At 42.0% G+C, this 18343-nt stretch overlaps 1 protein-coding gene across 9 annotated transcripts in view; it reads right to left on the bottom strand.

Moving 5' to 3' along the window:
* The window catches only part of LOC133506981 (kinesin heavy chain-like), a 105505-nt gene that overhangs the window by 10999 nt on the left and 76163 nt on the right, over positions 1-18343 (bottom strand). For 4 of the 9 annotated variants that reach the window (XM_061831453.1, XM_061831448.1, XM_061831449.1 and 1 more), the window contains 4 exons: positions 15522-15549; positions 14626-14741; positions 7754-7938; positions 6453-6557 (listed from right to left, as the gene is read on the bottom strand). In XM_061831453.1, the coding sequence (XP_061687437.1) occupies positions 7847-7938; positions 14626-14741; positions 15522-15549 (236 nt within the window). In that variant the 3' untranslated portion in view covers positions 6453-6557; positions 7754-7846. Of the gene's footprint in view, positions 1-881; positions 958-2524; positions 2808-4118; positions 4227-4963; positions 5009-6093; positions 6216-6287; positions 6374-6452; positions 6558-7753; positions 8012-12416; positions 14020-14625; positions 14742-15521; positions 15550-18343 lie in introns of those variants that run through there. The other 5 variants (XM_061831455.1, XM_061831454.1, XM_061831457.1 and 2 more) reach the window with 4 other exon arrangements.

Raw genomic sequence — 18343 nt, 5'->3', positions numbered from 1 at the left:
GAGTGCGGCTGTTTGTCTCGGTGTGCCCTGCGATTGGCTGGCGACCAGTCCAGGGTGTACCTTACCTCCTGCCCGCTAAAAGCTGGGTTAGGCCCCAGCACTCCCTGCGACCCTCGTGAGGATAAGCGGCTAACAAAATGGGTGGATGGAAGAAATTAATATCTTTTGTGAAACAATTTGCTGCTGCTGCGGTTTCTGGATATGTTAAAAGACATACAATGGCTTTTTAAAAAAAAATTGAAATTAACTTCATATAGTAATATTGATTATAGCTGTTACGTATAAACCTACATGTATGATGTTTTTATGGTGTCTTTGAATATTTTCTCCCATAGGAAATCGTGTCATGTGCATTCATTGGAATGGTCGAAATCATAACACATTTATGAACTGCACAAGTATTTTTGTCAACCAATGTAATAATAAATAATATGAACAACAATATTGATAATTAATTTATATATATTTATATATTTCATTTTAATAACAATAAAGCTAAAATAAAGTAAAAGTACTCACTATTTTAAGACACAAACATCATGGGAAGGGAATTTTGAGAGCAATACTGTCCCCTGGTGGCCTTTTTCTAATATTACAGAAATTAAGCGTTTAAGAAATGTAAATTTGTTAGTCTTGGTAAAATGATTTAACGCATCGATCCCGTTGTTCAGAAATTTCTATATCCTGTTGTAAAGTTAGCATTAAACATGACGGATAAAAAAAAAAAAATAAGCAAAACAGGACGACGGTTTGAACTCCGGGTTACATTAAGGATTTGAAGCGTACGTAGCACTATCGGCGTGTTTGCGATTTTGAGCCTTCCACGGGATTATTAACTACAGCGCGGTTATTTGGATTTGCACGATCGTTTCAGTCAGTACCTTGTTTTGGTGCATTCTTCATAATCACTGGGGCAGATTCCCGCATGAACGAGTAGCTCTTCATCAGAAATCGAATCTGGACGGGGGAAAGAAAAAAGGATCCGGTGGGAGCAATGATGATTTGATCCTCTGCTAAATGTGTGTATTTTCTCACATACAAACATCTTCTGTTCTTAATCAGGACAATGGACATATCATATCAGTCAAAGTGCACCTAAAGCATCCAAGGAAAAAAAGTTGTAAATGACATAAGATAAGTGGCTGGTGGCCACGTGGCTCACATCTGTGTGCAATACGTGTACAGTACAGCGATTGCAAAGAATGGCAAAGTCGTTTGGGAATCAAGTTCTTAGTTTCCAATCTCAGAGAGCTCGTGCACCTACGTCACCGAAGTCACACGATTGGCCATATTGACGGTCTAGCAAAGCATTCTTCAATGCTGAGTGTCGGTTGGAGACGGCACGAAAATACGTCTCATAGCACGACGAGTCAGATACCGTTAAACATTTAGGAGGTGATAATAAACGAAGGTACATGGAAAAATGAGAGACCCAAATTTAATGCCGAAGTCGATGTTTTTGCCGATAAGAAAGTGGACTGTTGACCTGCTTCCGCTTGTCTTGGACAACTGGATCGACACAAGTACCTGGTGAGGAATTCGTCGAGATTTACACGGAAGAGCGTAGAAAAATCTGGACGCATACAAATACTTCGTTGCTGGATCTGTTCTCAATCCAGATTAAATCCCACATAGTGATGGAGCCATTCAGATTTTTTCAGTACAAATACCAATATTTCAATAAATGACCCCTGGTTTTACACAAACTTGCATTCATTAACTACGATTGGGGAAGGGGGAGACATTAAGTCGGCTCCTCGTACACAGAAGCGTGTTGCGGCCACACGTTAACCTACGTAAACCTCTGTGTGACCGACGGAAAATTTTCTATTTTAAAATACGCATTGGACTCATATGAGAACAATGCATATTTAAAAAAAAAAAAAAAAAAAGTCTGTCAAGGAGAGGTTTACCAAAGTTTAACGTGTGGCCACAACACGCTTATGTGTGCGTTGGAGACTACTCCCTGTTGATTTTTAGGCGTGAACGCATTGTTCTCAAATGAGCCAACTCGGCATTATAAATACTTCTTGGGAATCTTTTCAGCTGGTGTTCTACAGAATGACCTCTTTGAATATCTGTCTCGCCTGTTGTAATAACCAACAGCACAACAAGTCTCGGGGTATTGTGAATATTCTGCTCCGCTTCAATGTCCCCCACACCGTCCAGCAGCTCTTTTTGACCGGCAATATGGCGCCGTGAAAATGGTGACGTCACGTGAGCGAGCTCTATACAACTGTGGGCGAGACTAAAATATCAGGATCAAGATTGTAGACCTGGACTAGGCCGTAATGTCTTATAAAACCATCGGGCCTCTTAATGATCTGAAGGCAATTGCAGCAAGTGGCGTAAAAACATAAATGAGTTGATAGGATACATTGGCAACATTATCTGACCATTTTGAATGCGCTCTAATGTCAGGCTGACTTGCCAACAATGCAGTTTGCTCATAAACAGCGTCATAAAATGCCCGACAACACTTATCTCTTAATCACGCTTGGCAAGCCAATACATGCGAACTGACCTGCTCTAGTATGACGATGAATCGGGACGCCGGGGGCAGCTGGTGCCGCACCACCGCGTAGATGGGCAACAGTCCCAGAACGGAGGTCTGGAGGGTGGCCAGGACCAGAGCCGTGGCCAGAGACAGCCCCAGCTTGGAGCTGTAGCGGTGATACAAAGAGCCCCAAAAGAGCAGCGCGTAGTAGGGAACGAGCAGGGCGTAGGCGAACATCAGCGCCCACACCCAGGCGACCGTTCCCGGCTTACCGAAGGCGTAGAAGAGCAGATCGAAGTCCAGGACCAACCTGCCATTTGTAAACCAAAAACAACAACAACAAAAAAGCAATCCGGTGACACGAAGTAAGACACAAAAAGATGACAAACTGAATCAAACTAAGATAAGATAGACCGGAAGATTCGAGACTCCATAAAACAACCTTAGGCAAACTTAAGAATGAGAGAGTGAGAGAGAGAAAGAGAGAGAGAGAAAAGGATAAACTCACCAGAAGCTAAATACCTACATTGCTTGCTAGCTAGCTAGCTACAATCTACACAGATAAGCAAGATAAGCCGAACTAAACCAAAACATGACAAAATAATAGAAAAGAAGAAGCCAAGTTAAATAAAGACGAGCTAAATCTTAAACTAGATCGCTAGTTAGCTAGCACCGGAATGAAAAGGCAAGACTAGCTGAGCTCATCCAAAATTCAACTAAGCTAAGATAAACCAAAACTAAGCAAGACACAAAAAGATGACAAACTGAATCAAACTAAGATAAGATAGACCGAAATATTCTAGACTCCATAAAACAACCTTAGGCAAACTTAAGAATGAGAGAGAGAGAGAGAAAAGGATAAACTCACCAGAAGCTAAATACCTACATTGCTTGCTAGCTAGCTAGCTAGCTACAATCTACACAGGTAAGCAAGACAAGACGAACTCAACCAAAATATGACAAAATAATGGAAAATAAGAACCAAGTTAAATAAAGACAAACTAAATCTTAAACTAGATCGCTAGTTAGCTAGCACTGGAATGAATAGGTAAGAGAAATTGAGCTAATCCAAAATTAAACTAAGCTAAACTAAACCAAAACAAACTAAGGTAAACTTGTTTAACTTAACTTAATGAGACTAAATAGCAGAAACCAGACTAAAAGCTAATATAAGATAGATCAGCAAAACTAAATAGAATTTAGAAATGTGAATTAATTCAAACTGAAAGAAAACTAAATTGAACTCATATGACGTGTCTGGCTATGCTAAAACGAGCTAAAATAAGACACTGGACACTTTGCGCACAAGCACAGCTAAAGTACATTTTTGTTCTATGTAATTTTTTTTTCAATTTTCTCCATAACTTACTTGTATACAAAAAGAGCTTCAACATATCGACTCGTGGCAGCAGGCCAGAGGTTGTGTTTGTCATCCATTGAGCTCACCTCCCATCTTTTCTTTCGCAGCAATTTTCCCCCATCACAATCAATAATATCGGGGTGAGTATATAGAACAAGCCGGCGGGCGAGCGGACCTTCGCGGCGCCAACAGAATCCTAATGGCAGACAGTTCTCCGATGAATTGCTAAACACTTTGGCCGTGTTTTGGCTTGTCGCATACCTGCCCTGGTCGATGTAGTCCACAGCCAGCGTGCTGACGCAGAAGATGAGCAGCACGGCGACAAACATGTGGTAGATGGTCCTGATGTGGCTGATCTCAAATAGCTCGCTAGCGAGGGGGGGCACAGCAGGAAAAAATTTCAATTAAAGAAAAAGTTTATTTCATTTAGCCAATTCTGCACCTGCTATTAACGAATACTAAACGTTTTTTTTTAAACATAGTATTTAATTAAAGTATTTTTCTAATGCTAAGTTGTTTGAAAACAGTGGTCCGTCGATTTATGAGTTTAGTTCATACAGTAGCTCAATTTACTTGGAAAAAAAAAAAAAGGGTTTTACGACGTTTAATAAATATGTATTTTTGTATTTATGTGTGGGATGTGCACCTTTAAGGGGCGTGGCCAAGTGAGTGCCATCGGGAGCTGGAAGCGAATTGGCCGGTAAGTCTGCGTGAGAGCGTCGGGGCGTGAGCTGTGGGTGACAGCAGCTTCTTGTAAGCGTATTCATTTTGAATTTTTATGTTCGGCTATTTTTCATGTTCAATAAACCGTGGCGACCGCAGCTCTCCTATCCCACATACCGTAAGTCAGTTTTACAATAACTTAATTACTCAATTTTTTTGTTCATTTCACTCCGGTGGAGTCAAATTTTGACTTGCAAAAACATGACAAAGCAACAACTTGTGAAAATTCAAAACTTGGGGTACTTATAAGTCAAGGCACCACTTTATTAATAAAAGCTGAATTAATATTAGACGAACAGCTCAATAATTGGGCTTTGATGTCTGAAGTTCACCTCGACGTTAAAATTAACAACGTAAAAATAAATGGGCAAAATCATGCTTACTCCAGCAGCGATACTCGATCCATAAACACTTTGCCGTCGTCCATCCTGTGAAAATCAAAATTCCAAACATGTATGCTTTCATCCTGGATCAGTCATTGCATCTTAAAACAACAGCATTTCTTTTTTAACTTTCTCCATTAATATCGAAAGTCAACATGAGCAGCGTGTCTCGCTCGTCTTTGCTCTACGTAGCCCAGACTGCGTCGCTAACTAAAGCAGCGGTGGCGGACGCTGTCGTTATAAAACACATTGATGGGCTCCGTAAATACTGTAACATTTGTAATTATGAGTGTACGTCTTTAAGAGCGGGGGGGTTAAGGTAAACTAGGAAAAAGAGAATGTGGCGGAGCAGCGGTCACGAGAGAAAGTTCCGTGTGCTGCCTAAAAGAAACCAGCGGCTTCTTCTTCTCCCTCGCTCATTGAATCACATTGCAAAATACCACAAACTGAATAGCTATGTTATATTTTCAATTTTTTTTTTTGTGCGCAATGCAGAATATCTGCAAAGAGTGCATCAGCGGCGCACAATTCCGAATGCACGCACTTCAGAGGGAACATTGGCTGACGACTTTTTTTTTTTTTTGGCTATTTTTTTTTCGCTATCGACTCGACGCATTGAGCACCCGTGCTCTACAAGGTCAACCACATAGAGTATTTGCAGTTCTTCATTCGTTAAGACACCGATTAGCAGATTATCCTCCATCACTCACCTAGTCACTGTTTTTGTGCTAAACCCAAAGCCATGTCTAATATAAATATTTTGCTTTGTGGTGCCATCGCGGACTGCATCTTGGTGCAAAACAACTTTGTTGAACTGAGGGAAGGAGTTTCATTTACTCGGGCCGCAGCCCTGTCTAATAGGTGGGGGAAAAGACCCCATGAAGTGTCTGGGGTCACTGTTTTTGAAATAATGATGAAATCAAAATGAATTGCTCATTGTGAAATCTGTTGAGCTGAACACAAAGGTACGATTCTGTTGCGTGAATGAAAACAGGCTAATTGTGAAATGTCACCACCTAGTGGAAGGCCACTGAATTTGTCTACATGTCAGTATATGCTACTGGCATAGATAGATTAAAAAAAAAAAAAAAAAAAAAGATGCATTGTAGTAAATGCGTAAAAATGATTACCTGGATGATGGAGTTTTGGTGGTCTTCCCCTGGACTGGCACGTGGACAGGCTCGGTCAGCGTCTTGTCTAAAATGTCACTCAGCTGATCCTGGACCTGCTGCAGGATCTTCATCTTCACACTCTGCAGGATAAACATTATGTATTTCCCATTTTCAGATACACGTGTGGGGGAAAACGTAACATTTGAGTTTACCTGCGCATGTTTGTGCCACTGCGCCACGTCCTCCATTTTTGCACTGTCATCACGAACAGCTGTCGGGGAGCCCGTTTGCTTATTCGCTACCCAAAAATTTTTTAAAAAATACATCAACAGAAAAAAAAAAATGCTTTGATATTTTTCTATATATTCCCATCATACCAAGATTGGGCATCTCATCCGCCGTACGGGCGAAGAGGCTCCTCTGCCTCGCGCCGTTGGTCGGCTGTGCGGTCGCCATGACGACTTAATCTTCGCCAGTGGATTCTGTTTATTTCAAATTAAAATAAAAAAAAAAAGTTAAATCCTTACAGTGCGCGCTGAGATCTTGTGTCATTGTTGGGACTGTGACAACATCAACGTTCAGTGTCCTGACCTAAGAAGGTCAAGGGTTGTTGAACTGAGGTAACCCCTGGTATTTTTGCAGAGATAAAGACCGTTATCAGTCGCTAGTCTAGTTGCACTGAAATAATATTAAAGTCACGTCCAAGCGGATACGCCTAAACAAAAAATGTTTGGACAGTATTTCCTTTTTTTTTTAATATACTTTGATTTTCCTGTATTTTAAAAGGGACATAAAAAAAACGTTAAAATGTTTTAATTTATTATTATTAATTCTTTTATTCTATAAAATAGTACAACAGATTCGTTTTAAATGATAAAATAAAATGAAAAAAAAGTATAGCATTAGCCGCTTGTTTTGTCATGATGCCGTAGCTTTAATTATATGTTAAGTAAATAAAACAAGGAATATGATGAATCAAGTTTATAAAAGAAACGTCATAAGCAAACTAAATGAATAAAATTTTTAAATAAAGACAATAAATTAAATAAATCCATACACTTTTACATTCAAACTGAATCACTGGAAACTAATTAAATGCATTAAAAACAAGAGCGTAAAAAAATAAATGAGTAAAACAAAAAATGAAAGTTGTATGTCATATAAAATTAAAACAAAATATATCAAATAAAGTATCATTCAAATCCAATCCCTGCAAAGTCAAGAGAAAAAAATAGTAACGTAAAAACATAAACCTAAAATAAGCCAATCAAATGTTTTGTGATTGACAATCAATGGTGAGCATTGTTACAATACATTTTTTGTGTGTTTTGTTTTGAATGCAGCTCTAAAAATTTGCGGCAGCCAAGAAACTGCACTAGTAGCTTCTCCTGCAGGCAACGGAAGATGAAATCACGCAGCGCAAATATCAGATTACAATTGAATAGCTGTCACACGTCCTCAACCAAACGGAATTTTTCATATTCGGTGGAATCCTTCGAATTAGGCCGGCGACATTTGATTGTGCCACACACAAAAATCGAAGGCAGTCTCCAGTTTCGCAAAATGCTTTGAAAGTGATGAAAACAGCAGAGGACTCATCATTTACACTACGTCATTTCTGCTGCCGGTTTGCCATTTATATGAAATACATATCGTGATTTTTGAGGGATATACTCACAGCGTTGTTGTAATCCTGAGAGGTCCTCGGGGAGGGAGAGTTTTGCCGGAGGGTTTCGCACCGCGGCGCGTTTAAGAGCCGGTTTCTCAGCTACTAGTTTTGAACTTTGCCCTTCTGGCTGCCGGCCTGCCTGCGCTCCGCATTCCGACACGAGGTTAGATGGTTCCGGAAGGGATGGAGTTCTTCTGCCGTGGTTAAATTGCACAGCGTTCAGGAAGTGGCAGTGACACACCGAGCAAACGTGTCATTTCGCCAGAGCTAAAATGACGAAAATATTTTAAATAAAACAAAAAGAGCCCGGAGTATATATTCTTTTTTAATCGCTAACATTTTTCAGTGCTTTTTAAATACAATATCAATAACATCCATACTATCAACATATGACCTAACTTACGATGATTAGTAATAATGATTTTAATAATTACCTTGGATAAAACATTTCTTTTTCTAAAGATAGAAATATGCATCTGCAAATTTCTAATAAGAGCGAAAATCAGGAATATGAACATAAACAAAAACAAATAATTTAAGGATAGAAACATTTTAAAGTACTAATGCAAATTTAAGCCAGTCATTTTATCTTATAAAACTTCTTAATGCAAATATCAGAAATTTATTCATCCATTTTCTTTTCCGCTTATCCTCACAAGGATCGCGGGGAGTGCTCAATTAATGTTGCATGTTTTTGGAAGGCAGCACAGTGGATCAGCTGGTAAAGCGTTGGCCTCACTCTAAATTGTTCCGAGGTGTGATTGGAAGTGCGATCGGTTGTCTGTCTCCATGTCCCTGATGAGGATAAGCAGCAAAAGAAAATGGATGGACGGATGTTTTTGGGATGTGGGAGGAAACCGAAGTGCCTGGAGAAAAACTGTCAATGGGGAGGAGGCGGGTCCACCCTGAATTGGTTGCCAGCCAATCGCAGGGCACATAGAGACAGACAACAGTCACAATCACACCTACGGGCAATTTAGAGTGTCCAATTAATGTAATGTTGCATGTTTTTGGGACGTGGGAAGAAACCGGAGTAACCCACGCAGGCATGGGGAGAACATGCAAGCTCGGGATTTGCACCAGGATCCTCAGACCTGCGAGGCCGGTTGCCCCACCGTGCCGCCTATATCTACTGTATCCCCACTTTTCTGGGGATACTAACTAGTACTAAGTATTTTCTGGGCCAAGAAGTCATGAATTGAGCGCCGTATTGTAACAAGCGTTGACATTTTAGCACCGCTGACTCACGGCTTGTGAGTACATCGGCAGCTGATTCCCGCCAGCACCTACTAGCCGGCTCCACTTATCGATTTATTTTGTCGCGAGTGTTGAGCGTCGTCGCGGCCGGCAAAGAGAGCAGAACCACACTCCATACACGCTCAGACGTCCTTTTTTTTTTTTTTTTTTTTTATTGAATCGGAGGACAAGTGCGTTTGTCAGCTTCTGCTACAACGGGAAAGCACCGCATGCACAACATCAAACAGGAGAAATCAATGCAACGGTACAGCATGACACAAACGTACAATTTGTCACCATTTTTTTTGTTCGTTTCGTATGCACTTCCCCAACATTCATGTCATTCTCGTTTTTCTGCGAACAGCTCAGTGACGCCGTATTTTCATACAGATAAACAGAAAACAAAACAAAAAAAAAATCAATGTCATTTGGCACACTGCACAGTTTACAATCACGGTGCATGTCAGGATGCTTGTTTTGCTATTTATTGATTTTCTATTATTGATGAGAGGTTATTCCCATTCAACTGGTGGTTTCAGTAGGTTGTGTCAACACATTGATGAAGCAACGTTTGCTTGAGTTCATACTGGGCCACTGAGAACTACATTGGACCGAAATTACATCACGTAATAAAGAACGCGTAATTCCAATTAATAACTAAAATTCGAGAGGCGGGGTACGCCATGAACTGGTCGCCGGCCAATCGCAGGGCACTTACTGACGACAAATTCACAGCCGCGTTTCAACATAAGGACAATTTAGTCTTGGATGAACCCTGACATGCGTGTTTTGGCGACACGGAAGGAAACCGAAAGGCCGCAGACCGGATTCAAACCGCCAACCTCGGAATTGTGAGACGGCTGCCCGAATCGCAAAGTTAAGGTGCCTGCCGACACATTACATCGAAGTTTAATGAGATTCCGGTATCAAGTAGGAAAAAAAAAAGGTAAAAATAAAATTAATAAAATAAATCAACTCGGAAAAAAATACAATGAAATTCCACAGTGATCAGTTTTAAAAACTAAAGTCGAAATATGAAAAAAAATCTAATGTGGTAAATAAAATGGAAAAAAATTCAAGAAGCAAACTGAAAAAAATTTATGAAAAATTCACATTAAAAACAGAGCCAAATTACTGCGAACAAGTTTAAAAAAAAGTGACAAAAAGATAAAATACATAAGTACAGTGAAAAAGCAAGTCACGCGAAAAAATTAAAACAAAAGCACTTAATTCTAAAGAATCAATTGGGAGGGGGGAAAGAGAGAAGAGTAAAATCTAAAAAAAAAAAAAAAATACATTAATGAACATAACTAACTACATGCAGTATGAATACCATAAAAGAAAAAGGTGCGAAATTGGGGAGAAAGTGAGAAAACCTGTCAGACACACCAGATTAATAACAATAAAGTGCTTCATGCGTATGCTAAGCCTCACTGCTCCTGTATGGAAAGTTAAAAGAAGAAAGACATCTTGCTAAATATTCACACGCACGCACGCACAACCTTCGCTTCCCAATTTGTTCATCAGGACGGGAAAAGAGAGCGCGTGACGGACGGACGCCGGCGATCAATCAAATCATCAATCACGCGTAACGTGACTCATCCGGGGTGCCGCTGAACTTGCATTTGAGGTCCAAAGTCAACAGACTGTCGGATGAGGTCGTACGTACGTACGAGTTTGGGCGTGGAACCTCAGCGTCGATCATTTCAAAATAAGATTTGCCACACGACGCCACTAAGCCCATAAAAATAAATGTCGCACATTCAACAGCGCCTCATAAGTAAGCAGATAACGATAATATAAAAATAGTTGCTTTGCATCTTTTTCCCCCGTGCTTTTGCATCATGGCATCATTTTTAAACCCTGACCGACGCCATTCGACGCGAAACAACTAAGAACCGCGACAATGGGAACCAAACACGACTCTTCTCATTTTCAGCTTCCTCAATAACATCTGACTGAAAATCATGTCCGTATGTATGCGCAATATGTGCTGATGTGGAAATAACTCCTGCTTCTGAATACATGTTTTCACAGAAATGATAGTTTCCCCCAGATTTTTACTAAACATGCACCAAAATGATTAATATATCACAAACGATGCACACCTATACAGTGGTACCTCTACTTACAAAATTAATTCGTTCCGGACGTCGTTTCGTAACGTGACCTTTTCGTAAGTAGAAGCGCTTTTTACATGTAATTGGCCTAATCTGTTCCAACCCCACCCCCCATAAAAATCATGTTCATTTGCCTTTGGTGTTGGGTGACGAGAATGGTGAGTGTGGGGGACAGAAGAGGAGGGGAAAGTTTAACGGCCGAGAGAAAACATACGTACGAAATGGACGCACGCACACAATTTAATTCTACAAAAAAATTCTTGTGGTCTATGGCGAAGAAAGATGAGTAAACTGGCAAAAAAGAAATGAAAAACACGTGAAAAAGTTGTACTTTACCAATGTGCACTAGCGGGTGATTCGGTGAGGCTCGAGTGAAAAAGGGATATGAAAAGCATAACAGGTAAAGACTGATGTCCCTCCTAGCCAATGGGATGCCTGGAAGATGCTATGGCGATAGCCAATGGGAGAGCAGCTCTATCGTGGCACTTTCAAACCAAGATAGGATGTTTACGTTCAGCGGAATTTGCGGGCTGCGAATCCAGCCCCTATTTGTGACTTTTGGATCCTGAATTTTCCTTCATAACTACAGTGATGCCTCAGTTCTCGACCGCAATCCGTTCCAGAAGGTGATTCGAGAAGTGACTTGTTCGAAAACTGAATCGATGTTTCCCACTACAATGAATGGAAAACGATATAATGTGTTCCAAGCCTAAAAAATGTGGCTTTTTAAAGCATTTTTTTTTAGCTTTTCCTGATAATAAGCTGCATAGTAGAAATACGTGTATAGTTTAAATATTTTATATAATAAAATAATTTAAGAATTATATTTATTTTTTTGCTTAAAATATATACTTTAGTACAAGAGTATTCTAGGCTGGGAATGCATTGTCGTATCTGTAGCGACTTTGGCGGCGTGGAAATTCACAACAAAGCGCGTCGTGGGTCAGCTGGTTTGGCGGCGCGCATTATGTTATTTCCGGGTTTTGTCGGGGGTGTTCGAGTACCGATATCCGTTCGAAAACAGAAGCAAAAATAAAATCTCGAAATTTTGATTTGTTCGAAAACGGGGACGTTCCAGAACCGAGGCTTTACTGTCCAGGCAATATTTTTATGAGGAGGCGTTTCGTAACCTGAATTTTTTGTTACTAGAGACGTTCATAAGTAGAGGTACCACTGTGTGTATATATATATATATATAGATATATATTTTTTTAGAAAAAGTTTTCAGTTTCAGTTTGTGTCAAAACAATAAGGTCATCTGAGGACATTGTGATTGACATGTTTGGTGGAGGTGAGTGTTGTGAAACTGGCAGCAATTCAGAATCCTCATTTTGGTAATAAGTCTGATCCTATTTGATGTATTATATATGTATTTATTCATTGATCCTCCTATCAAAGTACTATAAACACCAATGTACCCGCACACGCAGGGTGTTACACACCACACTCTGGTGGGAGTACACGCTAAAACATGCACGCGTCCGAGGCTAAAAATAGACCTAACAGATGCATAATTCACTCCCGTCTGAGTAACCAGAATGACACGGTCCAGTAGTGGAAAAGAAAGTTCTCATATATCTCTTATATGTTCTCATATATTTTATCATTTTGTATGCGTTTAAAAATATGATTTGTTTATTTAAATTTCAGTACAGATTTGGCTGCAAAGGGGTCGGTGAGGCTTGGGGGGCATACGGTACATATTGACAGACCGCCTGGTCGGGTTTGCACAACAGAACGGCACAGTGTGTTGTCAGAAAAAAATTAATACAGTAGTACCATATTTCCTCATACAGCGGCTGGGATTGGGTGAGGCCTCGCTTGTCACGTTAACTTAGGCGTTCAATACAAGATAAAAACGAGAAATAAGGAAAAATGACAAGAAATGAGGCAGACTGGGACAAACTTAAGTTGCGTAGCTCCGCGGAACACAACATTGTGGAGCAACCAAGAGTCGTAATAATTAAAAAGATCATCCCGAGATAACAAAACCGCAAAAAAATAAGCCAGACTGCTCAGAATAAATGAGTTTTTTACCTTCCTATAACATAAACATGGACTCAGACAACGTGGTGTTACCACAAGTCAACGTCTACTAGTCTTAACTTAAAACATCTCCAGAATACGAAAGTAAGTACGTAAGTAAGACGCGCACTACACAACATTGTGGAGTGACCACACAGAGTCTACCAGACCGACATTCATGGCAAAGTTCCGTATCGGGAACAAATAAATTGAGTGAGAGATGGGCCAAAAAGAATAAGCTAACCTGAACATAAATATGAACGCACACAACATTATGGAGGGACCACAAGTCTGAGTCCGACGCATTGCTATTTGCCACTAAAGGCACAGAAAAAAGCAACAACAGCCGAGGCAGACTAAGCAGTTGCGTAAAAATGGAAACAGGACTGCGACGCGGCCACTCGTCAGAGTCTACCGGAACATTTAGCGCTGTCCCCGCAAAGCTAACCCTAACCCTCACCCAACAGTTAGCATTCAAACATCATTGTTAATAAGAATTGTAGACACCCGGTAGAACTCCACCCTTTAATCCGACTCTTGACGTGCTTTGGTAAGTGCTGCTGTTTATGCGAGCAACAGATTTTAAAACGGACTCAAGAGCTAACTTTTGAACTTTTGGATCAAACGGAAGTGGAGCAAAGTACACGGCAAATAATTACGGTGTGGCATTGATTGGAGTACGGGGGCACTATCTGAGGAAATATGGTAATGATATAAAAGTAAAAATCACATCACAAATGACAAACAGCACCCGCTAGTGGTGACCTCTGGCAATGCACATTTCTACCAACGTGTCAAACGCGACACGCAGTCCTCGGACACGACAGAATAGGAGGAAGAAGAGGGAGGCGTGTTCCAGCAGTCGAAGGCGAAGCTACAAAGACGGCTGATCGGCTGCATACAGATTTAGAGAGAGAGCGAAAATGGAAAAGGGGAAAAAGGGAAAAACGCATCCGTGAGAGACATCAGAGCGGACCAAAAGACAGATGGCGGAGAAAAAGAGACGCCGCTACGTGAGTTCACTTCGCCAGAGGGAACGTGTCAAGCCGTCGTTTGCGTTTGCCGGGAAAAATGGGGACGTGCACAGAGCGCTCCGAGGGGAACACGTGCGGACCTTCGCCGTGTCAAATGCAGCAGAAAAAATGTTAGTCGGAGGACTAACATCTCCAGCAAAGTTCTGCCCCGAACGCATGAAATCTTGTTATGCGGGGTTATTGTTGCGATATAGTCTAATCACGCTTTCTGGAGCCAGATGATCAGCAAAATGCAAACAACAGATGTGGTTCCAGATCAGGTTCTGTTCAACGACTCTGGATTACAAACACGATCGACGATATTTTGCTAACAGTTGATTGGTGGTCAGGAAATACACAAACATAACATTGTTTCAGCCAATCAAGGGAATAGACGTGCTAACGGATCCTGATCGACAATATGAGTTTTACGTCTCGGCTAAATAAATCGTAAAGATGTTCTTGACGGGAGCGAAAGCTCGCTTACCTGCTAGCTTTTCTATTAGCTGGCGGTGGCCTCCCGAGTGCAAGCGGCCCAGTTTGCCCGGATCCCGATTGTCGCAGACGTCGCCGGTGGACACGACGTTGTCGTTTATACACATGCTGGCCCGCAAAGAACACAATCATCGGTCATCAACCTCATCGGCATCGCGTGACGGAGCTGAAAAGTGAAGTGAGTGAGGGAAGCGGAGCTGCGTGCGTTCTACCAGGACAGGTAGAACAAAGGCTGCATGCTGGCTAAATGAGAGCGTGAGCAATCAAGTAATCGAATCAAACAATCAGTTGACCTACCTTGCTCGCTATTGTTTTGTGGTAGCTTAGCTTGATTTAGTTTTGCTCTCTTTTCTAGCAGGGTTTTGCTTGCTTGGTGGAGCTCAGTTATTTTCTTTGATTTAGCTTTAATTGAATCTTTGTTCGGTCAATTTTCTCTTGTCTTTTTGTTTCTGGCCTTGGTTGGCCTATTTTAGTTTAGCTTAATTTAGCTTAGCTTGTCTTCTGTGTAGTTTTTCTTTACTTAGCTTGGCGTGTTTTTCTTTGGTTAAACTTCACCCATCTTAGCTATCAATCTATCTATATCTATGTGCTAGGTATTGAGCTAATCAAGCGAATTGTTTGGAGTTGGTTGAGCAATGTATTTCTTTTTTTTTTTTGGGGCATCTTGGTTACGTTGAGGTTTGTCATCTTTTCATGTCTTACCTCGCTTCACCCATTTTAATTAAAATTTTCGACAGTCTACACGTCTTGTTGATGATAATGTCTTTTTTTTAACAGTAGCAAGTACATGGACTTTGTAATAGATTTAACGAAGGCATGAGAAGTTTCAGTAGCTGACTCATCATTTGTGAAAAGATGTCATATTGAAGTCCGGGTGCTTGTTCTTACCTGTTGTCATTAATGTCTTTGGTGTTTCCTGCGGATGCAAAAAAGGTTCGTGTGAGGGGAGGACGCAGGCTCGTGCACAGTGAGCGGCAGTGTCGCATGCATTTAACACTTTCTACCTGCCAATGTCGTCCTTACAAAATCCCTTGGGGAAATTCAGTTTACTTCAAGTCCGGACTCCTTCGCTACGCTTGAATGAGCAAATTGCAGAACTTACACGAAGGACTGCACAACATCTGTTAGCCCCTGAGCACTTTGGAACGTAGGAGACAAAGCAAAAATTGACTAAATGTTTGGGCTTAACTCCGTTTACCAAAATGACAACACTCACCCCCACATTGTGGTGTCGAGCAGGGAGAGCTTCACAATTTGGGAGTAGAAAGAACTGACGGGCCAGACCTCGTTCTAACTGAAAACATGTGAGATCGGCCCGGATGTACTGTTCACGCTAACGACAACCTGGCTAAGAAGGCCACGGTGTGTGTGACCCGCATGAGTTATCGGCCTGTTGCGCATGACTCTTCTTCAAGTGCTACAGTGACCAAAAAGACGAAAGCGGTCGACTCGTGCCGACTCACGGTAGACTAGCGCAACCGCAAAAGCTGACTTGCGATCCGTCATCTGGCCGAAGAGTGGCAGGCCACGGCACAACAGTGCGCGACTAGCAAAACAAGACACGTTGGGATTTCGCGATTCTAGATGATTCTTCTCGTGTTACACAGACCCAAACAACCACAGTGGCCGACTTGCTATGACAGTTGGTTAAAGGGGAAGTCCACTGCTTTTAGGTCATGTAATATGTACCCTATTTTGACAACGTGATGTTAAATGCTCTCTCATTTAATAGTGTTTTGAGAAGATTTTTATCGACAATTACGAATTTTCAGGGGCGCTGCCATTTTCGCGAGTCACATGACCTACGTGGACGGATGTGACGTGTACCGTGCCGTTCCAAACGTTGGATTACATGGGACAACATTATGCCCAGCGCTGATTTCTCGGATTTATCCTCATCCGATGAAGAAATAGCAGTTATCGGTTGATCGGGAAGGATTTGAACCTGTGGCTGTAATTGATGGTGAATATTCGGATGGTTCTTCAGGGGGAATGACGCGGAATCTGACTACTCGGAGGCCTCCGCGCGACATAAGCCCGTAAACAAAGGCCCCCGGCAGCACCGGGCCGGCAACCGCGGATGGTTCTTCGGACGGGAATGACGCGGAGTCTGACGAGCGAGCTTCGGCGGCGGCCGTAAGCCGAGGTTCCAGGTGGCGGAGGCCGTTAGCCCCGGACGCCGAAGCTAAGCTAAAGGCATCCGCCGCCACCGAAGGCAGTCCACAAGCTGAGCTTCAACGTCCGGGGAGACCTTTCGCAACAGCTTTTAGCCTAGCTTCGGCGTTAGGGGGCTAACGGCCTCCGCCACCTGGAACCTCGGCTTACGGCCGCCGCCGGAGCTCACTCGTCAGACCCCGCGTCATTCCCGTCCGAAGAACCATCCGCGGCTGGCGGTCCGGAGCTCCCGGGGGGCCTTTGTTTACGCACTTATGTCGCGCGCAGGCCTCCGAGTAGTCAGACTCCGCGTCATTCCGCCCGAAGAACCATCCGAATATTAGGTCATGTGACTTACGAAAATGGCATTGCAAACCAGTGGATTTCCCCTTAAAGGAGCGGGAGGTCATCCCACAGCAGTGTGTGACCAACGTGACCAGGCTTTTGTGTCTGAGCGTGCTTCTTCTTCAAATAATTAAGGCTCTTTACATGAAAACGTGTGGGAACAGCTACAACATGCTATTCGTGCAGCAGTGAGTGACACAACCGCCTTGACTGGTGACCCGGAACGCCACCCCACAGCAGTGTGTGTCCAAGATGGTGACCATAAATATAAATATAATATAATAAATCGCAACATACTGCATGTGCGGTCATCACTTTGTGGACTCACTTGGGCAAAATTGTTTTATCTAGAGGGAGCCGTTACCGGTCAGCTGTGTCATTCTTGTTTTTCACCGATTCATATTACATAATTAGTCAGAACAAGGCCCTTGTTGCCCGTTTTTACATAATCACCCGAACTTTTAAAGGCCGCTTGTCATTTTCCACATTTGCACAAATGATTACAACGACAATTTCCCGCTGAGCTCACAACTGCCACGGAAACCGCTTTACATAATGTGACTTTTTATTGACTTAACACGCGCTCTTCTGGATTTAAAAAAAAAAGAAAAATAAAAACACTCCCGAGGCATTATGGCATCAGTCAGCGGAGAACAATTCAGTCATTTCCTGGTGCTTAGATGAAACATAGCAATTATTTCTGCCTCATCTTGTGCCCCCCCAACTTCTCATGAAATAGAATCGTCACCATTTTAGAGTCTCGTGGATGTGAAAAAGGAAAGCGCACTTACGAGAGAATTCATTAGGTAGACGAGCACAATTCAATTACCGTATTTTTGCACTATAAGGCGCACCACATTATAAGGCGCACCTTCAATAAATGGCCTATTTTAAAACTTTTTTCCATATATAAGGCGCACCGCATTATAAGGCCCATAGAATCCACGCTCCAGTAGAGGCTGGGTTACGTTATGCATCCGTTAGATGGAGCTGCGCTAAAGGATCAATATTGATCCATATAGAAGCTGCACCAGATTATAAGGCGCACCTTCAACGAATGTCATATTTTAAATCTTTTTTCCATATATAAGGCGCACCACATTATAAGGTGCATAGGATAGACGCTACAGGCGAGACTGAGGTTACGTTATGCATCCATTAGAATGGGCTGCGCTAAAGGCTCAATATTGATCCATATATAAGGCGCACCA

This window comes from Syngnathoides biaculeatus, chromosome 10 (genome assembly GCF_019802595.1).
Source record: "Syngnathoides biaculeatus isolate LvHL_M chromosome 10, ASM1980259v1, whole genome shotgun sequence".
Lineage (NCBI taxonomy): Eukaryota > Metazoa > Chordata > Actinopteri > Syngnathiformes > Syngnathidae > Syngnathoides > Syngnathoides biaculeatus.
This window is presented reverse-complemented; position numbering and strand designations above follow the sequence as displayed.